The sequence below is a fragment of the Saccostrea cucullata genome, unplaced genomic scaffold (assembly GCF_032062105.1).
Source record: "Saccostrea cucullata isolate Sc308-1 unplaced genomic scaffold, CSIRO_AGI_Scuc_v1 ctg2527, whole genome shotgun sequence".
Classification (NCBI taxonomy): Eukaryota; Metazoa; Mollusca; class Bivalvia; order Ostreida; family Ostreidae; genus Saccostrea; species Saccostrea cuccullata.
The window spans coordinates 122560-150356 of NW_026927339.1; the positions used below are offsets into that span (position 1 = coordinate 122560).

General features: G+C 32.5%; 1 protein-coding gene and 1 long non-coding RNA gene across 4 annotated transcripts in view; both read right to left on the bottom strand.

Annotated features, from left to right (window-relative positions):
- The window catches only part of LOC134274140 (uncharacterized), a 47622-nt gene extending 20008 nt beyond the window's left edge, over positions 1–27614 (bottom strand). The window contains exons 1-10 of one of the 3 annotated variants that reach the window (XM_062756392.1): positions 27378–27614; positions 27077–27138; positions 26488–26646; positions 23493–23613; positions 23329–23363; positions 23129–23209; positions 22957–23025; positions 22564–22687; positions 22248–22291; positions 20921–21970 (exon numbers count right to left, since the gene is read on the bottom strand). In XM_062756392.1, coding sequence (XP_062612376.1) covers positions 21735–21970; positions 22248–22291; positions 22564–22687; positions 22957–23025; positions 23129–23209; positions 23329–23363; positions 23493–23613; positions 26488–26646; positions 27077–27138; positions 27378–27457 — 1011 coding nt within the window. In that variant the 5' untranslated portion in view covers positions 27458–27614 and the 3' untranslated portion in view covers positions 20921–21734. Of the gene's footprint in view, positions 1–9394; positions 9519–20920; positions 21971–22247; positions 22292–22563; positions 22688–22956; positions 23026–23128; positions 23210–23328; positions 23364–23492; positions 23614–26487; positions 26647–27076; positions 27139–27377 lie in introns of those variants that run through there. The other 2 variants (XM_062756394.1, XM_062756393.1) reach the window with 2 other exon arrangements.
- Positions 16364–17200, bottom strand: LOC134274143 (uncharacterized). The gene is made up of 3 exons (XR_009993555.1): positions 16976–17200; positions 16666–16794; positions 16364–16453 (listed from the first exon to the last, which is right to left on the bottom strand). It is a non-coding gene; the product is annotated as an uncharacterized LOC134274143 (long non-coding RNA).
- Positions 27615–27797: the final 183 nt, after the last annotated feature.

The window sequence follows — 27797 nt, forward strand, 5'->3', positions numbered from 1 at the left end:
AGGGGATGCTCACTCCTCCATGGCACCTGATCCCACCTCTGATGTTTCGGAGGTCCGTGTTTGCTCTGCTCTTATTTTGTATATTATTTAATGGACTTTGAGATTGAATACTGTTCGTTATCCCCATATCCTTCTCATCCAGCACTTCAGCTGCTGTGTTGATCATGACTGATTTCATCATAGTCTTCAAATTTTTCTGAATGATTCTCTGAAGTGTGTGCGTCCTCTGTACTTTCGTTGTTTTGTTTGATGGTATCACTTGTATGATCTTTTTTAAATAAATTGCAAAATTGCATCAGCGAAAATTTTGAAAATGATTACTTTTTCTCTTGTAGCATTTCCCCCCATTTTTTCATTCATATTCATATCTCCAATGACAAGGGTTGGATAGTTTACATCTGCATCTAGGCAAAAAGAAAGGTTGTTTAATAGCTATTGATAAAAATCTTAATTATAAAAACCACTACGAAGTTGAATTAAAATAGAAACGGATAAAAATGCTCACCTAATTGATGGTAGCAAGTAAAACAAAACTCCCCCGATGAAAAATGCTGCTATAAAATTAATTAAAAGTAAAAAAAAGGCCAACATTGAACGATCATTCTAGTTTGTAATTGTTGAAGATTCTGTTTGTTGATGTAGATCTCCTGCTCCTTTGGTTAGTTTTCTCCAATGATGATTTCCCAGTCACGTGGAAAATATTCACTGCACTCACGTGGTCAGTTTTTTTTCTGATGTAGATCTTCCAGTCACGTGGTCAGTTTTCTCTGATGTAGATGATCCCTAATGGAATATCATTTTGCTGGATTCTTTGGTTGTTTTTGGACGTATTATTCTGTTAGGAACGCATATAGTGTTGTCTGTAAATAAATTTCGGAAATGAAAGAAAACCTTTTTCACCATATATCATTTAAAATATTGTCAATAAGTGAACAGAATCATGAAAATCAGTTAAAAAACTTATTCAGCTTAAAAATGACTGAAACTGCAGTGCGTCATCGTTTATAACATCCTCGGTTTGGTTTACTTAATTGTCTAAGAAATGAAAGATTTGCAGATTTTGTAGATGTTTTTTGGTTTGTTTAAAACATTCCAAGCAGACTGTTTATCAAAACAAATACTATTCATTGAAAGAGAAAACATTGGTTACTTTAAAACAACGAAATATTTGCAAATAAAATACATGAGCACATTACATATATTTAATAACATGATGTATTTTTGTGGTTCACCGTGTTTTGACAATAGATAATTTTTTCAAATTTTTTGGAACAATAATTCTTCGCTTGTTTGCTTACTTTTTTGTGAAGATTCCATACTCTTCTTTGTTTTTGATGAAAGTGCCCTAGTATTTTCGGTTACTTCTGTTATCCGTTTTTTCACCTCTGTTGTATCTGTAAAGTTTTGCAAAGATGTTAAATGTGTATTTATTGCAGAAGGTTTGTTTTTACTGTGGGCAATTTTTGTATCTTTAGTTTATTAGTCATTTTCAAATGAAGAAAAATGAGGCATATATTGGGTTGCTTTAAACAGATTAAATCTTCAACTTTGAATTAGCAAATTGGTTTTTATAATATAGAGAAAATAATACTGGTATGTGTTACACCTTTTGGGCACCCATTTACATAATGGCATATGTACGCTTCATAACCGCAGGGACTAGTGCAAAGACGCCCATAGAAACCTAATGTGCATCGTTGTATGCAGTTCAAACCAAATCTTCCTAATGGACACTCTCTATAAAATGAAAGAATAACACAATGAATCTGAATGAAACAACTGTTCTAAAATGTGTTTGAAGATTCATACAGTGCAGGGAACTAATTTTGTTACAGCATCAATGCTGATTTTAGTGCTTCCTATGCTTGCTGATTTTGATGCTTCCTTTGCTTGCTGATTTTGATGCTAGTTATCCTTATCCGGATCCTGGTTTGATCCTTATCCTGATGCTGGTTTGAAACTAGGTCAATGCTAGTAATGCTACCGAAAGTAGGATTATCCTGCTGGAAGTGGATAATTCAAAAATAGTATCGCTATTTTAAGCCATTAAAAATAATTTTGGGGGTAATTTTTATTTGTAATTTGTATTAAATGACTTTCCTTTATCTGTTTTCACTTTGGTCAATGCTAGTTTTATCCTTTGCTTGCTGATGCTGATCCAAGTAATGCTGTTTTTTTAAATGCTGATGCTGATGCTAGTTCTATCCTGATCCTACGTATGCTGATCCTGATGCTGGTTTATGTAACACAATTAGTTCCCTGCACTGTAATAGGCGGGTTTTTTATGATGTTTCAATTATTAGATTTCTGAAATATTTATAATAATTAAAAACTCTTCAAAAAGTGATAAAGTGCTAAATTAAAATTATTAGGGAATTTTTTTTTTAACAAAGACTGCCTACTTACCTAAACAGCTGTCACTCTGTTTATCAAAATAATAATTTTAATCACATATGATATTGTCCCTACAAGAGATATTATTATAATTGTAATCACATATGACATTGTCCCTACAAGAAATATTATTATAATTGTAATCACATATGACATTGTCTCTACAAGAAATATTATTATAATTGTAATCACACATGATATTGTCCCTAAAACGAGGTATATTATTGACAGGCAAGTTGATGAAACAAGAATATTAGCCGTCTCGTTTAAAGTCATCATTTCGTAAGTTCTATGGTCGATAAAGTGACCTTGTCAGCAAATACAATTTATCATTGAGTCAAATTCTGACTGACGTTTTTCATACTAATTGTTAGTCCCTTATTTATACACTGAATGAACGACGGATTTTTCCGTTATTTTTTGATTATGACATGGAGCACATGGCGGTTGTGACCAGTCATCAGCGGATGCTCACTCCTCCATGTCACCTAATCCCACCTCTCGACTGATGTTTTGGAGGTCCTTGTTTGCTCTGATCCTATTATGTAATGTTTAAATGACTTTGAGATAAAGCTTGAAAGGAATACGTGTATTCTTACCACTTTAAAGAAGCCGATGTTCCACAGTTGTTTGATAGTAGAGATATTACAAAGCACAATTTTATAACAGCTGCTTTATTTATCATTTATTTCATATCTGAGAAAAAAAGGATATTTTAGTATTGAAATGTCATATTCCAATCAGACCATATTTTTGAAAACTAATTAAATAAACTCAAATAATCACGGCGATTGAAACCTGACTGAGAAAAAGGAAATAGATTCTTAAATGCATCGAAATATTTTTTATTAAAGTGCAGTAATCTGTTTCTTTTATTTCATTATTTACAGATTAAACTACGCTGCAACAAACACTATACATATAAATTGTATTTAGATAAAATTCAATGTAGACTTCATGTTTAAGAATAAAGAGCCATGTGTTTTCTTAGGATACCAACTCCTTCCTGGCATTTGATATCTCCACTGGTATTCCAGGCATGACGACTTCAGTTGATTTATGTGTTTCATAAATGGTCCGTTATTGTAGACATAATTCACAAATTCAAACTGATAAGAAACAATTTTCAAAGTGTGTGTCATTACGCCGATAAAAATAGCTTTGATAGAAAACAAGAATTTGCTCTTTTCAAAAACTGAATTTTCAGCTCGATATGTAAAAACATTGCCCTCTTCCTCTTATACTTGTTACGTCCTTGTTATCATATAAGAGGAAGATACGAGACAAACTGTATTTTATATATATGATTTCCGTGCACCGTGAGTGAAGTTAAATACAATTTAGATATATTTATTATCATAAGCGAACCAGATAATTTTCAAAACAAAAGGAATATTGATTATAAGTTCTAACATTTAATATGGACAACTTTAATCTTTGTACAACAAGTTCATTCATAAAAGAGGTGTCGTCATGAATTTTTTATTTTCTTTCTTAATAAACTCCAGATAACATCTATATAATATCATTTTATATGGTCGGGGGGGGGGGGGGCTATTATAATTAGGCAATCGCCAAACACACACACACACACACACACACACACCCTCCCTCACACACACACACACACACACACAAGTTTTTTGGACGTGCTGCACAATAATTGCAGGTATTCTGAAAATATATCTTTTTTTAATACATATCTTTATTTTCTGTGTATTTTGCAAATCTTACTTTAAAATTGATTTGAAATCATATTTGTGTACATGTATACTCACCTGTTAGAATATACTTGGCGATAGTCGTGTGAACATGACGTTGCAATTAGGGTACAGAGACGTTGATAAAAATTCGACAATATAGGGCAGCAAGAAATTCAAACATTGGGTAAACTTTGGTGCTGGTAAATATGTAAAATGTGAATATAAAGAATTTTATGAAGCTAGTGTAATTATTGGTCAGTGATTCAGACAGACTTGCGCGCTTGATAAAATATGCCTACATGTACGTGACAAGTGTGTGTGATGTAGAGTCTAAAAACTCATACAAAACTCAAAACATTACTCAAGTATTAAGATTTAAAAAGAAAAACAGATTAAAAAACAATCTATATACAGTACAAGTTTGTGAAGAGGCCATAATACACGGACTACTAGACATTCATAATGTTAGATAAGGTGGCTAGAATGGGTAAGCATCCCCTGTAGATCGGTCACACTTGCCTTGACCCCGTGCATTTACTAGGTATTAATTAACAATTATGTTAACTTTGAGAAGACGCACATTTTGAATACTAAGTGATTTTAGAAAAAAATTAAAATTGCGAATTAAACTTATCACGAGTTCTTACGTCTAAGGAACCCTTGTAAACAAGTCTACGATTTAAGATTCTCATAATATGAACATCAGAAATTCATCTTAGATTACAGAAATAATTTTGAGAAAGCTAACCTATCTTCAAAACTCGATCCCACCTGTCGAATTTACTGGAGTCCAAGTTTAATGTTCTGTATTGTTTGTGGGGATTTTGATGTCGATCACTATTTTTTCCCTCATCTGTTTTATATTACATACACTGAACAAAACCTGTAAGTGTTCACCTTAAAAAATGTATTTATTCATTTATACTTAATAGAATGCTGCGATATTTTCAAATTATAACAACAAATGTGTCTTTTCAACACTTGTAGAAAGGAAATCAAATATCAGATGAAAAGCACTGTTCCGTGACAAGGCTAAAAAACAAAAAGAAATTGAACTTTGCAGCACGTGTTTTGTGTATTAAGTATCTTTAATTATCAAATTATGAAAAATGCTTTCACTAAAAACACAAAACATTTTCAAAATGACAATTGTAAAAGAAGAAGGATATGAAGATAAAGAACATTATTCAATCCAAAAGTTCATAAAACGATACAGAATAGGAGCAGAGCAAATACGGACCTCCGAAACATTAGAGGTGCGATCAGGTGCCATGGAGAAGTGAGCATCCCCTGCTGATCGGTAACACTCGCCGTGTGCTCCTGATCATGATCAGGTAATAACGGAAAAATCCCTTGTAAATTCAGTGTATAAATAATGGCCATGGACTAACACAGTATGAAATACGTCAGTCAGCATTTGACTCGATGATAAAATGCATTTGCTGACAAGGTCATTGTATGGATCATAGAACTTAGGAAATAATGACTTTAAACGAGTCTGCTGATATTCTTGTTTCATGAACTTGCTTGTCAATAATTTACCTTGTTTTAGAAATTGTTCATACGTAGAGCATGCTCTTGCGTATCGAATCAACTGATAGATATATACTCCGTAAACAGGTGATGAAGGTATATTGCTGCATAAGTAAGGGAAGTTGACGATCGCGTTTATCAGCAAGCTTGATTATAGATTACCATAAGCGTCTTTTGCAAGTAAAATATCCAAGTATGATACAGATGTGTAAGACTCTGTAGTATCATTTTTTAATACCCGTTCGTGTATAAATGCGGTTTTAATCGAAATTTATTCACCACAAATGCAAATATAAGTAATAAACTAGAAACGATCTCGTTGCGAGCAACGAGAGGTCTTCCGTCCGCTGAAAAGTGATAAAAATAAATTGCCACAAAGAGGATTGAATCCAGGTCGCAAGCGTGAAAATCCAACGCGCTTTTTTCTCTTTTATTCCCAACACGCTTAAATTACGCTACTGGGTCAACTGCTCAGAATGTTTTTGTATATACTTCTTCAACAATGCACCTGTCTAAGAACTTTGAAAGGCGCGCCACTACCCATAATTTCGCGCCAAACGCCACGAGTAAATCTCCACGCCTTTTCTTTGGAATGTTCCATTAAATAGGTGTGACAGCTTCAATGAAATTAAGAAAAAAAGAACGTTCTTATAGCATAAATTTCGAGGTTTAGACAGTATACTTAACACATTGTACATATTCTATATCGTAGGTAAGTAACACTAAAGACGTGAAATAGTTATCATTTTTAACTATTTTAAATTTCCCATTTATCCCCAAAGTTAACTATCCCGATTAGTTACACCTTACTGAAAAGGTAGAAATGGTTTGCTGAAAAACCTCAAATGTCTCACCCTACGACGGTCAAGGAACCAGATACCATTCATGTTCAATAGCTTTAAATATCTTTGAGAAAAGAATGTAAATATAAACTCCATTAAACGATCTATTAAAATATGATTTTCTTATTTTTCTCTTCTGTTTGTATAATCTGACACAAGTGTGCATGGGAAAACAATAGATAAGCTTTATACTTCAGATATACATCGATATTGTCTCTTGAAAAACTATTTCTTATAACTATGAAATACGATCTGTTTTTCCGTCGTGCAAAAGAAAAAATTCGTATTTCATTTGCACTTTTAGTCCTATTTTTCTTTGACAACTAACCTAAACCAATTATAGAAGACGTTTGAGTAGACCTTGGATTAAATTTAAGTTTGTTACGTAAGTACGACGTGACAATCAAAGTATACCTTTATATTTCATTTATCCTTATGTTACTTTCGTTCAAGCAAACGCTCGGCTGCCTCCATAAACCCCTATTGCGAAATGTCGGAGTGGACAGAGACAGCCGCCATATTGGACTCGCTTCAGATTTTCAAATGCTAATATCTAGAGTTTATATTTATAAATATTCAAAAAAATTATATAGTAAGTATCAATGGAAGGGTTTCTATTAAGATTCAAAATATAAATGAAAAATATTGAAAAACAAAAAAGTTAGAAAAAACATTTTTTTTTAATTCGCTTGTTCTAACGACCGGAAGTACTGACGACGAACGAAAGGTCCCGTCCTGGATAGTATATATCACGATCTATAATCCCTAAAAGTTTCACATTTATATCTTCTACAGTTCTTGAGATTAACCGTAGACAAAATGTCATTTTAAAATCAGAAAATGTCCCGTAACTTGGCACCAGAAACGAATTTTCAAAAAATCTCTCGGAAAAAATAACTTCAGATAACGATACATAATTTCTGTAAATTTCATGAAAATCCATCCAGTAGTCTTGGAGAAATCGCGTGCACAAAATTTGGTGTACGGAAAAATAATAATAATAATAAGAAGAAGAAACAATAGAATCACTATAAGGTCTTCCGTGAAGACGGAAGACCTTATCAACATCGTTAAAAACTTTACTGGGAAATAAACCTTTAGCTGGTATGTGATCGAATCTACCAAAAAGCCCTTCGGGCTTCACAGGATTTGATTACTTGAGCGATTTTAAGTTCAGTTCACAAAAAAACTTTTTAACTTTTTTAAATGTAGGGACACACAGAATTTTCAACTGTGTTTAATTATCATAGATAAAGTATGGAAATAAAGAACGGTATCCAAGCTCTAAATACCATTGGAACAGTACAGATCGAGACCATTGGAACAGTACAGATCGAGACCATGGGAACAGTACAGATCAAGTCCATTGGAACAGTACAGATCGAGAGCCGAGCAAAGACAGGCCTCATTATCATTAGAGATTGAATCAGGTGCCATGGATGCTACACATCTCCTGCCAGCTGATCACACCTGCCGTATGCTCCAATTCATGCATAAATGGGCAAAATGAAAGTCAGTAGTTATACAATGTTCTAAACAGCTGCATAAAAAGTCAACATTCAACTGATGATATATTATATTTGCTAAAAATGTCATTCTTTTGAAAATAGATCTAGTGAAATGATGATTTTAAACAACATGTTTTTCAAGAGATTTCCTCGTTTAAAAATGTTAATATGAAGAACATGCTTTATTGTATCGTATTATCTGGGAGATAAAATCAAATATACAGATGATTATGGCATGTAACTACACATGAAAGGACATTTGACGAAAGAAAATTTGAAGTCCTCACGATTATCATACAGTTTTGTTGCTGAACAACTATTAACGTTTTCTGGTAATATATCAATCTAACCGATGTCACAAATAAACATTTCCACTGCTAATTGCAGCCTTAGTCTAAATATAAAAATATACCAGCATTTGGTGATTTCCCATGCTCTCAAGGAAAGTACAGCAAATATCAATTAATCAGAATTTATATTTTATAGGATTTCTGATTAAGAATAGTTATAAATGGTGCAGTGCACAGATAGAATTACTTCCAGACAATACAAAGGAGAACAGCATCTTAGCCACGTATTTTAAGTCATATTGTTTCCAATGATATATGTTAGTTTTTCCACGTCAGGTATTCATTGCATCACATTAGAGAGAGTTTGTATATTGTTCAAGATTTTGTGGCGTACTGTAATCGGATTGTCTGCCGTTCCTTTGTGCCGTACTGTAGTCGGACGTTCGTCCACTCCTAACCCGACGTTCTCTGTGAGACAGAGGAGTATATCCTCGGTCCATTGTTCCGGTAAGATGAAGAGCATTTATGTTGTGTGTGCACACCTGTTTCAATCCTGCGCAGTATTATTTATAGAAATGTTATTTAATCTTCAAAGAGTACAATTACGAAATAATAATTAGTACCCAGATTTAAGGTACTTTTCATTGTTTGTCACAAAAATTGTTATGATATGTGCAAAATTTGATCTAACTAATGGAATACGTCTTTTGAGTCATCTGATGTGGGATTATGTGTCCTAGATGAGTTAATAAATTTGGTCTTTCTATAGCATACATGCATGTTTGTGTTTCAAAGTAATTTTAAACATACCGATAGGAAGTGCCGTTCTTCTGGTACGCTTTAATGTGTAATACCTAGAAAACGAGGGGAATTTTTCAATAATACTTTACAATCATGTTCCTTCAAAAAAATTTATCAATTCACGCCTACAGATAATTTTGTTCTCTAAGACTTGTAATTATAAAATATAAATAGTGTTTATAAATAGCATGATTAACAATTAAACAAATATTTTTTTTTGATGTTGTTTTAAAAAGGATACATGATCTAAAAAAGCTCTTTTCTCGCATAATGTCTTTCTCCAATTAAAACATAATGAGATGAAAACAACTATGTGAACATACATCTGCAGAGGAATTAGAATGACTACACAGCCAACTATCATAAATAAGGAGATTGTTATCAACTGGAGATGCCTAGATATCTGCTGTAACTCCTCTCCATTATATTCACTATTCACAGTATAACCTAAATACATATCAATGAGTTATCATTATCAACCTTTTATTTTTCATTGCAAATTTAAAATGATGTCTTTATTGTCAAAGGACTAAAAGTTTTACAGCAAATGAAATATCGAGTTTAATTGAAGAAAAAGGAAAACCTTTTTTGAGTTTTATATGCTGTTATAATTATTAAATTTCAACCAGAAAAAAGGTGTTGAAAAAATAATTTTGTTTCTATTTTGCAATGATTTTTGTTACTTAAAATCATTATACGTACGTTGGGGATTTTCTTTTCTGAAACATGTGACCAAGATGTTACTTCCATGGATAAGATGATAACTTTTGAATCTGTCATAGGAATGCGACATATGATTTTACGTATGAATAACTGAAAGGGGTGACAATAATACGAAAGAGATCATAGATGGAGATGAAGACAGAGAGACACACAGACAAACAGACTGACAGACCTCTGCTTGTGTTCGTTCTTAGTTTGGTTCTCTCGTTGATTGTTTTATGCTTCTCTGTTACTGCTGACATCTTTGTATTTTCTAGTGTTATTCAAAGAAAACTATAGTTTAAATATAATTTTGTGGAGGCAAATCTCATGTGTTGAAGAGATATCCTAAAGAATTGTGTGTTAAAGGATATTTAAAAATTTTCCGGTAATATTTACCATGCTTATGATCTGTTGTCCCTTTCACCGAAGACCTGTGAATTCAAAATATTTATGTTAAGGCCGTGTCACACTGTCACGATTAATGCTACGATTACCCACGAATTAATAAAAGTTGAAAATCGCCGTTCATCGCCAGGTTTGTCTTGCGATTTTTCTGCAGCGTGTGAAATATTTTGCTGCTAGAATGGTGTGTCTGCGATGCCTGTGCGACAAAGTACGAGGTTTGTACGATTTACATACGAACTGGAGCGAGAGCGTTACGAACTGGTTACGATATTTCTACGATTATGAAGGATTAAACGCGGTTACATACGATACTGGTAGGAAGGACTACGATATGCCAAGTTACATACACGATATTCACACGACTAATGGCGATTTCTTACGAATATGCATGTAAATGAATGCATATAAAGAGTAAAGGGAGATTTGTCTGAAACCATTAAACATCTTAGTTAAATGTTATTTGATCATGGTAAAAACTAGAGTTTGGAACTTTTGGTTATGTAAAATTTCTTCATGTGTTTATTGAACACGGTGTTTATAGTTTCTGTTACACATTATTTTCAGTTTACTTAACTTTTCTAAGTATCTTTCCTTTTATTTAAGGCAGTATTTTGATTTCGACAGTGTTAACATCAGACACCGTCTGCCTACATCGTAGTAACTCGTATTCAATCGCACAGTTTTCGTACAACACTTGCCATCAATCGTCCTTTTTCGTATCATATTCGCGGGAAAGTCGTACTATTTTCTTATCAATTCGAAGAACAATCGCAGTATCTCGTAGGACACTCGCAGTAACTCGAGAAACACTCGCACAAACTCGAGGGACACTCGAAATAACTCGTAGGACTCTCGTAGTGTCACGAGTACTACGAAGTACTGTGACTGTCACACGAACTTCGAAGATGTACTACGAATATGAGTACGAATGCAGTGCGGATGTTGTGCGATTGTCTTTGAATAATAAAAAATCGTGCTGTGACCACGATTGTTTTGAACATGCTCAAAACAATCGCCAAGTTTGGCGATTTGCTGCGATCCAACACGATTAAGGAAGATATCCTACGAGTACTTCTACGACAATTCCCGATTTGCTGCGATTTTTGAATTCGTAATGAATTGTAGCTATAAATCGTGACAGTGTGACACGGGCTTTATGTTCTAATATGGCGATAAGTTTAAAACTTTGTACTGTTAATGTTATGTTTTTCCAACAACATTGTAACTTTAAAATATCTAAATATTTTAAACAATAATAAATCATACATCTTCATAGTCGAGGACCCTAGGGTTGACTTGTCTATGGTAGATAAACGTGTCATATTTTTCATTGAATCGGTTGAAATAAAATGACTGATTTTCTCCATCTTGTACTCTTTTGGGGCTAAATGTAATTATAAGAAATACATAATAATTCAAAGTAATCGGTGATGTTAAAAAATATCGACAAAAGCACAGTCACGATATTATAGATTACATTTGGGAATGAATCTCCATGTATTTTATGTGGGTAAACAAAATAATGAATTTCTTTCGAACAATAATATACGTATGAATAACTGAAAGGAGTGACAATAATACGAAAGAGATCATAGATAGAGATGAAGACAGAGAGACACACAGACAAACAGACTGACAGACCTCTGCTTGTGTTTGTTCTTAGTTTGGTTCTCTCGTTGATTGTTTTATGCTTCTCTGTTACTGCTGACATCTTTGTATTTTCTAGTGTTATTAAAAAAAACTATATTGAAATATAATTTTGTGGAGGCAAATTTCATGTATTGAAGAGATATCTTTAACAATTGTGTGTTAAAAAATATTTAAAATTTTCGGGTAATATTTACCATGCTTTTGATTTGCTGCATTCTAAACATGATTAAAATACCATGAACGGAATAATCAAAGAATTCAATGGAGATAACGAACAGAATTTAATATCAAAGTCCATTAAACAATACAAAATAGGAGCAGAGCAAACACGGACCTTCGAAACATAAGAGATGGGATCAAGTGCTTTGGGGGCAGTGAGCATCCCCTGCTGACCGGTCACACCAACCGTGGTTCCTTGTCATTATCTTGAAATAACGGAACAATCGGTCGTCAATTCAGTGTATAAATAATGGTCTAACAATTAGTATGAAAAAGTCAGTCAGCATTTTACTGAATGACAAATTGTATTTGCTCACAATGTCATTCTATCGACCATAGAACTTACGAAATGATGCCTTTAAACGAGGCTGCTTATATTCTTGCTTGTGAATAATTTTCCTCGTTTTAAAAATTGTTCATACGTTGAGCAGATTCTTTTTTTCTGCAAGCCTAAATTGAATTTTTTTTTCACAATACGTCTAAGACAATTTAGCATTTAGTCAAATGCTGACTATGATTTATATAATAAGTGTTAGGCCAATGTTTATCCACATAATTGTCAATGAAATTTTCAGTTATTTCCCAATCACGAGAAGGAGCGTACGGTGGATGTTACCGGTGGGCATGATATGAACACTTTTCCATGGCATCTGTTCCAAACTCCGTCCATGTTTTCTCTGCTCAAAAACTGTTTTTTTTTTCGAGTGGAGTTTTGAGCTGGAATTTTGTTAATTATCTTTCTATATTATTTTGAATAAACCTTACCTTTGCAAGTTTTGTTGTCAACGTCAAGATATTCATTATTGCAACAAGGGACACCATCTGGTCTAAAATATAAATTTGAATAAGTTGACACGAAAATATAAAAGTATTAAGGAACATAAAAGAACATATTCTATCAATGTTAACCACTTTAAGAAATTTTATCTTCGTTTATCTAACGTCAAATGAGATTCGGATATTCAGATAATATATTAATTAGAAACGTCGTACAGCTCTAAAATAAAAATCCACTCACCTTTGACACTCACTACTGCAGGTAGCAATATTAATAAATATAATCAACAATGCTAAAATTATCTCACATTTTGATTTCATTTTAGTTTTTTTCCCTTAAAGATTAAAAGAAAAATGTTATTTATGTTAAAATTATGAAATGATTTTTAAAAAAAATTAGTTTGACTATGCAGTATAACTGCCGTATTTTATAAGGTCTACAAGGGAATATCTCTACAAGGAAAAAAAAACTTGCGCTTTAAATAGACATTTTTTCAAAAATTCTTTCCGGAAAAAGTCAAATGTTTAAAAGTTAAAAGTAACAATAACTAAAAAGAACTTTTGATTGAAAACATTTTATAAGTTATTGCATGTTTCTTTTGAAATTATATAATGAGAGGTGTCATGAATAATTGATTTTTATCATGTATGTCTAGAGTAATCCATATGTTATTTATTTAAAGGAATTATAAAGATTTCTCCAGCATATGATGACCTATAGTATTACAGATGTTACTGTTTCTAGATTTCTTCATATTATGTAAGTGATAGTTTTTATGATCATTAGAATGAATTAAGGAGGCTGGGGGTCAACAATTTAACCCCAAAGTAACCACCAAATTTAACTTATTTTTTTAGATGTGGTATATTAAGCTGTCAACATTCATTTGACAAAGAAAAAATTCATAAACTTTAGTTTTAAATTTTTCTGTATCTTTATATGGAGCTCTTCTTTTAAAGGAGAAAGAAATAGTCTGAAAATAGCTGCCATCCCCCCCCCCCCCCCAGCCTCGTTAAGAAAACAGCAATTCGGTTTCCTCTTACCTCAGAATATATTCAGAAAAAAATCTGAATACTTTAGCAAAATAGTAATTGATATTTATGCTGTCATACATAAAGGGTCGTTCGAACAAACTTTCAACTTTCCCATCAGAGAATACAACATTTGTATCACTTGGAAAAGTATCATTTCTTTATAATTTAGAGCATGTCTTGAAATTATAACAAAAATTATTTAACTTGTAATATTAAAACACTTGTTTTATTCATGGTACAAATATGGTCCATTCTAGGACATAATAACCAACCAACCAACCAACCCCCATCCCCTATAAATATGCATTCATAGTGTGCAAAAGCTGTCATTAACCTTATTCTCTACAGTACACCATCTTATCTAAGTCAGAGTTTTGTTGTTTCTATTCGAGATTTTTGTTTGCATTCGTCTGGAAAACGACAATTTACAAGTAATTCTTCCTGTCCTGCCATCCTAGTCTTTACAACACTGTATGGACTATCCGCCTTTTCAAGGGTTTCACCACAGAGAGAATCCTCTTTAGTCAATAAACTATCGTTGTTGGATTTTTCGAACAGACTATTTGAAGAATTTGTAGTTCTTTCCCCATTACTATTTTGTTTATGCAAAAGAGGAAAATGGTTTTGAAATTTTGGAACTTCGTAGAAGGATGTGGAAATAACGAACAGTATTCAATCTCAACGTCCATTAAACAAATATACAAAATAAGAGCAGAGCAAACACGGACCTCCGAAACATCAGAGGTGGGATCAGGTGCCATGGAGGAGTGAGCATCCCCTTCCGACCGGTCACACCCGCCGTGTGCTCGTTGTCATAATCAGGAAATAACGGAAAAAATCCGTGGTCAATTCAGTGTATAAATAATGGACTAACAATTGGTATGAAAAACGTCAGTCAGCATTTCATTCAATGATAAATTGTATTTGCTGACAAGGTCATTGTATCGACCATAGATACAATTACGTCTATTAATAAAAAATCAGAACTGCTGGATTTCAGAATGGCACACCCCTAATTATTACATAATTCCTGTTGTAGCCAAAAAATATCAGAATCCGCATTGCTTTGTTCTTTATTGCATTGTAACATGTGAGAGTCACCATGGAAGGAGATTTTTTCATACAGGCTATGTGAAGGCAGATACATATCATCCGACGCATCTTTTGGTTTTCTTATAATCAAAGATGGGCTAGATCCAGCACTACTGCTGCTGTGTTGATCATGACCAATTTCATCATAGTCTTCTAATTTTTCTGAATGATTCACTGAAGTGTGTGTGTCTTCTGTACTTTCGTTGTTCTGTTTGATGGTATCACTTGTATGATTTATTTTAATAAATTGAAAATTGCATCAGTGATAATTTTGAAAATCATAATTCTTTTTTCTTGAAGCATTTTTTCCATTTTCTATAAATAATTGATATGCATGTTACATTTTTCTTATTTATGTTTTTTTTTCTTTTTTTTTTCTCTTACAATGACCAGAATAACTGTTTTAAGCGTTTTGCTTACCAATATTTATAGTCCAATGAGAATGAAATGTTAATTTACAAAAATATTCATATTTTAAATGACAAGAGTTGGATTGTTTACATCTGCATGTAGGAGAAAAGAGGTTGTTTAAGAGCTATTGATAAAAATATTAATTATAAGATACACAACTAATTTGACTTGAATAAAAATGCCCACCTAATCGATGGTTGCAAGTAAAATAAAACTCCCCCGATAACAATGATGCTATAAAAACAATTGAAAGTAAAAAACCTAACATTTAATGATCATTCTCGTTTGCAATCGTTGATGAGTCTGTTGTCGATGTAGATCTCCCGGTCCCTTGGTAAGTTTTCTCCGATGATGATTTCCCAGTCACGTGGAAAATCTTCCCTGCACTCACGCGGTTTGTTTTCTCTGATGTAGATCTTCCAGTCACGTGGTCAGTTTTCTCTGATGTAGATAATCCCAAATGGAATGTCATTTTGCTGGATTCTTTGAATTCAACATATAGTGGGCATTTTGTACTTTTAGATTCGGTTGTTCTTTGGACGTATTATTCTGTGAAGAACGCATATAGTGTTGTCTGTAAAGAAAATTCTGAAATAAAAGAAAACCTTTTTCATCAGAAATCATTTAAAATATTGTCAACAAGTGAACAGAATCATTAACATCAGTTAGAAAACTTATTAAGTTTGAAAATGACTGAAACGGCAGTGCGTCAACGTTTATAGCATCCTTGGTTTGGTTTACTTAATTGTCTATGAAATGAAGGATTTTAAGATTTTGTAGATTATTTGTGCTTTGTTGAAAACATTCCAAGCAGACTGTTTTTCAAAATAAATATTATTCATTGAAAGAGAAAACAATGGTTACTTTAAAACAAACGTAATATATATTTTATGTATATTTTATGTATATTTGTATATTAGTTCACCGTGATTTGACAATAGATAATTTTTTTAATTTTTTTTAGAACAATATTTCTTCGCTTGTTTGCTTCCTTTTTTGTGAAGATTCCATTCTCTTCGTTGTATTTGATTAAATTGCCCTAGTATCTTCGGTTACTTCTGTTATACGTTTTTTCACCTCTGTTGTATCTGTAAAGTCTTTAGAAGATGTTAAATGTGTATTTATTGCAGAAGGTTTGTTTTTGCGGTGGGCAATTTTTGTATCTCTAGTTTATTAGTCATTTTCAAATGAAGAAAAATATGGCATACATTGGGTTGCTTTAAGCTGATAAAATCTTCAAATTTGAATTAGCAAATTTGTTTTTATGATATAGAGAAAAAAATACTGGTATGACAAACACCTTTTGGACACCCATTTACATAATGGCATATGTACGCTTCACAACCGCAGGGACTAGTGCACAGACGGCCATAGAAACCTAATGTGCATCGTTGTGTGCAGTTCAAACCAAATCTTCCTAATGGACACTCTATATAAAATGAAAGAATAACACAATGAATCTGCAATGAAACAACTGTTCTAAAATGTGTTTAAAGATTCATAATACGCTTTTTTTTTTCAATATTGTTTCTGAAATGATTAAATTTTTGAAATATTTATGATAATTATAAATATTATGGAACTTTTGTTTGCGAAGACTGCCTGCTTACCTAAACAGCTGTCACTCTGTTTATCAAAATAATAATTGTAATCACATATGATATTTTCCCTAGAAGAGATATTATTATAATTGTAATCACATATGATATTGTCCCTACAAGAGATATTATTATAATTGTAATCACATATGAGATTGTTTCAACAAGAAATTTTATTATGATTGTAATCACATATGATATTGTCCCTAAAATGAGGTAAATTATTGACAGGCAAGATGATGAAACAAGAATATCGGCAGTCTCAATTAAAATCATCATTTCGTAAGTTCTATGGTCGATATAGTGACCTTGTCAGCAAATATAATTTATCATTGAGTCAAATGCTGACTGACGTTTTTCGTACCAATTGTTAGTCCATTATTTATACACTGAATTAACGATGGATTTTTCCGTTATTTCCTGATTATGACAAGGAGCACACGGCGGTTGTGACTGGTCAGCAGGGGATGCTTACTCCTCCATGTCACCTAATCCCACCTTTTTCTAAGGTCCATGTTTGCTCTGATCGTATTATGTATAGTTTAATGGACTTTGAGATTGAATACTGTTCGTTATCTCCATATCCTTCCCTGAAAGATATAAACATTTTAAACCATATGCAGTTCTAAGAAACTCACGCACAAAAAGACTGAAAGGAATACGTGTAGTCTTACCACTTTAAAGCAGCCGCTGTTCCACAGTTATTTGAAAGTAGAGATATTACAAAGCACAATTTTATAACAGCTACATTATACATCATTTATTTCATTTCTGAGAGAAAAAATATAAATAAAAATAAAAAAAATACGACGATTGTAACCTGACTGAGAAATAGGAAAAAGATTGTTAAATGCATCGAAATATTTTTTTATGAATGTGCAGTAATCTTTCACTTGTATTTCATTATTTACAGATTAAACTACGCTTCAACAAACAATATACATGTAAATTGTATTTAGATTAAATTCAATGTAGATTTCATGTTTAAGAATAAAGAATCATGTGTTTTCTTAGGATACCAACTCCTTCCTGGCATTTGATATCACCTCTGGTATTACAGGCATGATGATTTCAGTTGATTTGTGTGTTTGATCAATGGTCTATTACTGTTAACATAATTTACGGATTCAAACTGATAAGAAGCAATTTTCAAAGTGTGTGTCATTACGCCGATAGAAATAGCTTTGCTAGAAAACATGAATTTGCTCTTTTCAAAAACTTTTCAGCTCGATATGTAAACAAATTGCCCTCTTCCTTTTATACTTGTTACGTCCTTGTTATCATATAAGAGGAAGATACGAGACAAACCGTATTTTATATATATTAAAACCGTGCACATTGAGTGAAGTTTAATACAATTTAGATATATTTATTATTTTAAGCGTACCAGATATCATACTATCTGAAACATAATCCTCCTTCGTGTTCATGTTCATTATTTCAGTAGATTTATGGGTTTGACCATTGTTTATGTCCGTTACTGTTAATATAATTCAAACTGATAAGACATGATTTTCAAAGTGTGTGTCATTACGCAGATAAAAATAGCTTTGCTAGAAAACATAAATTTCCTCTTTTCAAATACTGAGTTTTCAGCTCGATATGTAAACAAATTGCCCTCTTCCTTTTATACTTGTTACGTCCTTGTTATCATATAAGGGGAAGATACGAGACAAAAAAAATTATAAATATATGATTTCCGTGCACAATGAGTGAAGTTAAATACAATATAGAGAAATTCATTAAAATAAGAAATAAGAAATAAAAAATAAGAAATAAAAATTCGAAACAAAAGGAAACATCATTATAAGTTCTAACTATGGCAAGCTCTTTCGCAATTTATTCGAAAATGAAATTTATTATAAATTACAGAGATATATCTCATTTTAGATAGATTTCTTTCTAAAAAATAGAGATATCTCCCAAATAAAAGAGGTATTGATTTTAAGACATATCTTTTTGAGAAAGAGATAACTCTAAATCTTAGATATCTCTAGCTTTTATAAGAGAAATATCTTCCACTTGAACAGATATCTCTTTCTCAATGAGAAATATTTCTTTCACGAAATGAGATACCTCTTTCACTTTAATAAAATATGCCTCAGGGACAAGTGTGTGACTTGGAGACTTAAAATTCACACAAAACTCAAAACAATACTTAAGTATCTAGTAGATTAAAAAAAAACAGATTTTAAAACAAAATTATATTTATTACAAGTTTTCGAAGGGGCTTTTTCGCTTCCTATATAAAAAACATATTTTTACAAGTAAATGCATCAATTGATTATCTTATTTGTGTTACTAAACACGAAGGGGAAATACCGAGCATAAGAATTTAATCAGGTTAGAACTAAGAAGGAGGGTAAATTTCACTTTTTATTTTAATTGGAAATTTTAAATATTTGCTGTTAAACGGTGTCAGCAAATAAACAGTAAATAAGTTTAACATTGGAGCTAAATTTTAAAACCACTGGATTCTAATAAGAGCAAACAAACACGTAGGAAAGGCTATAAACTGCCTAAATTGTAAACTGCAAGATACCTCGGGCCTGCTTTAAACAAGTTTTTTCAGTGATCTATCGTTCCTAAAAGCGAACCCAAGCGGCACTTGAAAGGCCTATTGTTTATTTATTAGGTAGAATAAACAATTGCGTTAATTGTCAGAAGGTGCGCGTTTTGAATGCCAATGGTTTTAGAATAATTTTGTGATTTAAACTTATCACAAGTTCCTACGTCTAAGTAACCCTTGTACTTAAGTCTAAGATTTAAGATTCTCATTATATGAACGTCAGAAATTCATATTAGGTAACAGAAATAATTTTGGGAAAGCTTACTTATCTTCAAAACTCGATCTCACCTGTGGAATTTGGTTGCGTCCATGTTAAGTGTCCTGTATTGTTTGTTGAGATTTTGATGTCGATCACTATTTTTTTCCTCACCTGTTTTATATTACATACACTTAACAAAAGTTCTAAGTGTTCATTTTAATAAATGTATTTATTTAAACAACTTTATAGAATGATGCAACATTTTCAATTTATTACAACAAATAAGTCTTCTCAACAGTTGTAGAAAGAAAATCAAACATAACAGATGAAAACCAATGTTCCGTGACGGAGCTTATAAACAATAAATTTGTACATTGCCGCACGCGTTTTTCTGTAATTAGCATCTTTAATTATCAAATTATAAAAACTGGTTTCACTAAAAACACAAAATATTTTCAAAATGACCATTGTGATAGAAGAAGAATATGGAGATAACGAACAGTATTCAATCCCAGAGTCAATAAAACAATACAAAACAGGAGCAGAGCAAATACGGACCTCCGAAACATCAGATGTGGGATCAGGTGCCACGGAGGAGTGAGCATCCCCTGCTGACCGGTCACACCCGCCGTGTGCTCCTTGTCATGATCAGGTAATAACGGAAAAATCCCTTGTAAATCAGTGTATAAATAATGGACTAACAATTAGTATGAAAAACGTCAGTCAGCATTTGAATCAATGATAAGCTATATTTGCTGACAAGGTCATTGTATCACCACAGAACGTACGAAATAATGACTTCAAAGGAGTCTGCTGATATTCCAGTTTCATCAACTTGCTTGTCAATAATAACCTCGTTTTAGAAATGTTCATACGTAAACCAAGCTCTTGTGTATCGAATCAACTGAGATATATACAAAGCGTATGCAGGTGATGAAGGTATATTGCTGCATAAGTAAGGAAAATTTACGATAGAAAAGTTCAAGTCATCACATTTATCATATAGCTTGATTGTAAGATTACTATAAGGTCTTTTTCAAGTAACAGATCTAAGTATGAAACCGATGTGTCAGACTCTTTTGTATCTTTTTTTAATGCCCGTTCGTGTATTAAATGCAGTTTTAATAGAAATTTATTCATATCAAATGTAAATATAAGTAATAAACAACAACGTTAAAAAATTTACTGGGAAATAAACCTTTAGCTGGTACGTGAACCCTAAGAGCATCACAGGATTTGATATCAGTCCAGTACAGATGACTTCAAATTCAGATTCGAGAGCAGAGCAAACAAACGCCTCGTTATCATTAGAGATTAAACCAGATGCCATGGATGATACACATCTCCTGCCAGCTGTTCACATAGGCCGTATGCTCCAATTCATGCATAAATGGGCAGAGGGAAAATCGGTATTTATACAATGCTCTAACAGCTTAAAAAAAGCCAAGTCAGCATTCAACTGATGATATATTATATTTGCTAAAAATGTCATTCTTTTGACCAAATGTTAAAAAATGTTTGTGTGAAGAACATGCTTAGTTATATCGTGTTATCTGTGAGATAAAATTAAATATACAGATGATTATGGCATATAACAACATATGAAGGAAATTTGACGAATGAAACATTGAGGTCCTCACGATTATCATACAGTTTTGTTGCTGAACAACTATTAACGTTTTCTGTTTTCTGGTAATATATCAATGTGAGCGATGTCACAATTAAACATCTCTACTGTTAATTGCAACCTTAATCTAAATATAAAACTTTACCCGAGATTGGTGATTTCTCATGCTCTCAAGGGAAGTTCACCAAATATCAATAAATCAGAATTTATATTTTATAGGATTTCAGAATAAGAATAGTTATAAATGGTGCAGTGTTCAGAGAGAATGACTTCCAGACAATACCAAGGAGACCAATATTTGAGCCACGTATTTTAAGTCATATTATGTCCATTAATATATGCTAGTTTTTTCATGTCGGACATTCAAAGCATCAGATTAGAGAGAGTTTGTATATTGTTCAAGATTTTGTGGTGTACTGTAGTCGGACTGTCTGCCGTTCCTTTGTGGTGTACTATAGTCAGATTGTCTGCCGTTCCTTTGTGGCGTACTAAAGACGGACGTTCGCCCACTCCTAACCCAACGTTCCCGGTGTGACAGTGGAGTATATCCTCGGTCTAATGTTCCGGTAAGATGAAGAGTATTCATGTTGTGTGTGCACACCTTCTTTAATCCTGCTCAGAAATATAAACAGAAATGTTATATAATCTTCAAATAGTACAATTAAGATTTTAGAATTAGTCCCCAGATTTCATGTACTTTTTTATCGTTTAGTACAAAAGATTTACGATATGTGAAGAACTTTCTCCAGCTAATGGGATACGCAAAGATCTCAAAAGTCGTATTAGCAATATAGATTGTCTTTTGAGTTATCTTATGTGTCATTAATGACTTTATAAATTTGGTATATTTTTGGCATACATATGTGTTTTTGATTAACGTAAAACGTACCGATAGGAAATTCCGTTCTTCTGGTACGCTTCATTGTGTAATACCTTAAAAATGAGAGCAATTTTTCAATAATACTTAATAATCATTTTCCTTTAATAATGTTTATCAATTCACGCCTACAAATAATTTTGTAGTCTTGTAATTATGAAATATAAATAGATTATATAAATAGCATAATAAGCTATAACATTTAAAACAAATTATTTGTTTGCTTTCTTAAAAAAGAATACATGATCTAAAAAAATAACTTTTTTTCGCATAATTTCTTTCTCCATTTAAAAAAAATAAAGAGATAAAAACAACTATTTGAACATACATTAGTAGAGGAATTAGAATGACGACACAGCCAACTATCATAAACAAGGAGATGGTTATCAACCGTAGATGACTAGATATCTGCTGTAACTCCTTTTCATTGTATTCTCTATTCACAGTATAACCTAAATACATATCAATGAGTTAACATTTACAACGATTTGTTCTTTTTTTGTCTGCAAATTAAATATGTTGTCTTTATTATAAACGGATGAAAACATTATCAGCAATTAAAATCTACAGTTTAATTGAAGAAAGAACAAAAATATTTTCTTTTGAGTTTTATATGCTAGATATTGATATAATAATGAAATTTCAACAAAAATTATGGTTTCAAAAAATAATTTTGTTTCCGTATTGCAGATTTTTGTCAGTGAAATTTGTTAATACGTACGTTGAGGATTTTCTTCTGAAACATGTGGCCAAGACGTTACTCTCATGGATAAGATTAGAACTTTTGAATCTGTCAGAGGAATACGACATAAAATTATATGATTTCACGTATACTTAACTTAAAGGAGTGACAATAATACAAAAGAGACAGACAGTCAGACAAACAGACAGACCTGTGCTTGTGTTTGCTCGTAGTTTGCTTCTTTCAATGATTGTTTTATGCTTCTCTGTTACTGATGACATATTGGTATTTTCTAGTGTTGTTCAAAGAAAAAAGTTTTAATATAATTTTGTAGAGACAAATCTCATGTATTGAAAATATAAACTAAATAATTGTGTGTTAAACGATATTAAATTTTAGGGTTATATTTACCATGCTTATGATCTGTTGCCCCTTTCTCCAAAGATCTGTGAATTCAAAACGTGTATGTTATGTTCTAATATAGCAATTAGTTTAAAACGTTGTACTGTTATTGTTATGTTTTTTAACTATATATTTTGTAACTTTTAATTCTTTAAAACAATAATAAATTATACATCTCCATAGTCGATGATTCTACGGTTGACTTGTCTTTTGTAGACAAACGCATTCCATGCTTTCTTGTTGAATAAGGTGAAATAGAGTGACTGATTCTCTCCAAATTGTACTCTTTGGGGGCTAAAAGTAAGAGGTGCATACATATTTCAAGTAATTGGTGTAGTTAAAAAAATAACGACAATAGTACAGTCAGGATATGTAATGGTTATAAGCCGAAAACTGTCCATTATGTCAGATATTAGACGACCCGAGGCGCGTTAGCGCCGAGGAGAGTCTAATATCTATTATAATGGTCAGTTTGAGGCTTATAACTTACTTAAAACATTTCACCACTATCGAACACTTCCATTGTTAACTTATTGGACAGCCACGGGTAAAGTCTCGTTCTGCTTGGATGACTACCTGGCACTGTTCATCAAGTTAGGCCAAAGAAAACCAGTTTTGGGTTTTCTTCTGTCTTTATTAATAGTTGGAATCATCAAGAGGTGTTTTATATCGATAAATATGAACATTAACTTTGTTTAGTCTTATTTCTGTGCATTGCGACATTTTTTTATATAATTATACTGCGCATGCGTAAAAGTCAGTTCTACTAAATTCTTTACAATTTATTCATTTTACAATGCAACGACCACGGATGAAGACGTACATTTAATTCGAAAAAAAGACAGATTCCGTTGGAATTTCGTGAGCTAAATTTTGTGCTAAATGCGGAAAAAGGGATATTTCAATAAACAAAAAGCCCAAGGTTGTGTGTAAGAAAACGCATGCCTCTCATTCATCTTTTGTGTCTATTGGATTGTATATATGTTCCGTGGATCAATCATTGTGAAACGAATCTATTATATAGCAAAGAACGGTGAATTTAGGAAATTTATGATCGGAGCCACGGATGCGTTTACAATAATATATCTGAGACATTCAATTCACTGGATTATTTGTGCTATTTTCAATAGGATTTTTTGTGAAATATTAACATATAACGCTATTAATTTTCTACATTGTTCATATTAAATTGTTTGATTTATCATTGCCGTTTACCTGGTGTTTACTTATTTGCCTCGCCCTTTGTTCTCGTTTTAACGTTACCTGTACCTGTCAAATAAGTTATTATTATTATTATTATTATAAAATTTGTATAGCGCTAAATATAATTAAAATTACTCTAAAACGCTTAAACATTAAACATGTTAAAAATAAAGATAAAAATTTACAATATTTAGAACATGATTAAAAATCTAACAATAGACGTATAGTTATAAAAGTAATGAAACAATTATAAAAATTATTTAAAAATTAGCCCCTAAAATCATGAAAGTATGCACAATTATGTACACGTATTAAATGAAGATAAATAGACACAAATAATGAAATAGTATTACAAAATAAAGAGAGTCCATAAAATGTGCTAGACAGGAACATAAAAAATTACAATAATATTTATAAGTTAATGATAAAAAGCCATTTTAAAGAGATGAGTCTTTAGACACTTTTTTAAAACTGTTAAGATTTTGTTCATGTCTCATAACTAATGGGAGGCTGTTCCAGAGTGCAGCGGCGCTAACATCAAAACGATGATTTCCATATGACTTGGTTCGAGCACGAGGTTGAACTAAACACCTGGAATTCTCTGATCGCAATGATCTCGCAGGGAAATACAAATTGACGAGGTCCTCTATATATAACGGTGACATCCCTTGTAGTGCTTTAAATACTGTTATTAATATTTTATACTGGATACGAAATTCCACTGGCAACCAATGCAAAGAAATCAGAACTGGGGTGATGTGATCTTGTTTCTTGGTCCTAGTTATTATTCTCGCCGCTGTATTTTGAATTCTTTGTAGTCTTGATAGGGAGCCCGAGCTCAACCCGTATAGCAATGCGTTGCCATAATCCAATCTAGAGGTGACGAGTGAGCACACTAAGGTCTTGCAGGCGCTTTCTGTAATATATTTACGTATCCGACCAATATTACGCAGCTGAAAGAAGCACTGTTTAGAAACAGAACTTATCTGGTCGTCCATACTTAGTGACCAATCAAAACATACACCTAAGTTTCTAACACAGGACGATACATTTATAATTTGACCATCAAAATTCAAATTGTAATTTGCGAAATCACGGCATCTGTTTTTTGGTGTAAAGACAATAAGTTCCGTTTTGTCTTGATTTAATTTAATAAGCAAGTTAGTTTTCATCCATGCACTGATGTCTGACATGCATTTTTCTAACTGTGCCGCTATGGCATCCCAGGTCGCTGTTGGTTTGATGATCATATATACCTGAGTATCATCAGCGTAGCTATGAAAGGACATTCCATGTCTGCGACAGATCTCACCTATGGGTTTTGAAAACATGCAGTAAAGCTTAGGACCTAAGACAGACCCTTGTGGAACTCCGAACTTTAGCTGAAAATTAGATGACATGGATGAATGAACCGCGACTCGTTGACATCTGTTGTTTAAGTAAGATTCCATCCAAAGCAGAGCGTCACCACAGATGCCATAGGAAAATTTAAGACGATTAAGAAGGATAGAATGATCTATCACGTCAAAAGCCGCTGACAAATCCAACATCAGAAGAACCGCACATGAGTTGGAATCTAATGCTGCTACGATATCGTGATGCACCTTCAGGAGGGCTGTCTCTGTAGAATGGTGTACTCGGTATGCAGATTGGTAAGTATCCTGTAGATTGTTCGACACAAGATGATGTTCTATTCGTGCACTAACCACTTTTTCAAGAATCTTTGAGATGAAAGGAAGGTTGGAAACCGGGCGGTAGTTGAATCTTATTGGACACCTACAGGTAACTTATTGGACGGGGTGCAGGACAATAACAAATTTATTGAACCAGGTTTAACAAAAGATGACGTCACAAAAATGTTTTAACATAGATTACATTAAGGAATGTATCTCCATGTATTTTATGTGGGTACACAAAATAATGAATTTCTTTCGAACAGTATAATATTAAGAACAAGAAGAATACCTAAGAGTGCAGTGCCTCCATTAGAGGTTGTTGACAAGCATCCAAACACTGGGTCACAATAAATAGATTTACACGTGCAGGCCAATCGACACAAATGTCCATAATATCCCTCTTTACAAGGTTCTTTACATCCCCAGCCTATTTTCCCGGGACTGCATTCTAAATACGATTAAAATTCCTCGTAGAAAACAAATGACATGGACGATATAATCATGTAATTCAATGAGAATCTTTTTTCCTGCAGATTTAAGCTGAAATTTTATTTTCAATATGTCTTCAGCTAATACAAGTTAGGATTAATTCAAATTCTGACTTTGGTTTTCATACTAATTGTTAGGCCTTATTTACATTCAGAATTGTCGATGGATTTTTTAATTAGTTCCCGACAACGAGAAGAAGCGCACGGCGTATGAGACCGCCCGGATAGATATGCTTACTTTTCCATGGCATCTGATCCCTCCTCTGTCCATGTTTGCTCTGCCCCAAAACTTGTATTGTTTGAGTGGATTTTGAGATAGAATATTGTACATCATCTTTCTAAAGTAGAATATTGTTCTTTATTTTTCTATATTCCATGCATAAACCTTACCTCTACAAGTTTTGTTCTCCACGTCAAAATATTCATTATAGCAACAAGGGACACCATCCGGTCTAAAATGTAAATTCAAATAAGTTGACACGAAAATATAAGAGTATCAAGGAACATAAAAGAACATATTCTCTCAATGTAAACCATTTTAAGAAATTTTATCTGTCGAGTAATTATTCGACTTTAGAAATACGTTTTTCCACATATCTCATGGTTGAGCTGCGTTTTAATAATTCAAACTACTTTATTTGTAAAATAAGATTTGACATGAAGATATATAAACAAAAATATGATCCTTTACCTTCGACATCCACTGCTTAAGGCTAGTATATTAGTAAAAAAGGTTAAAGGCACAAAAAAGATCAAATGGATCAGCATCATTTTAACTTTAACAAAGCAAACATATTCAGCCGAAAGTCAGGCATAATACACATAATTGTATTAAATTATTACAGGGAAATATCCTTTTGAATTTTCACAAATCAATACATCTAAATTAACCACCACTTTAGTTTCATAGTTATGGACAGAGTAGGTTCAGAAAGCCTGTCGAATTTTAAAAAAAACATAATGAAGGCTTTATTAGAATAAAACAAGGACATTGAAAAGGATTTCTTTTCCTGATAAGGGAAAACCAATTCTTTAAATGGCACAATGGATCATAAAATGATACAAGTAAAGATTCTGAAGACAGTTGTTGTAAATGACCAATACCAATGTC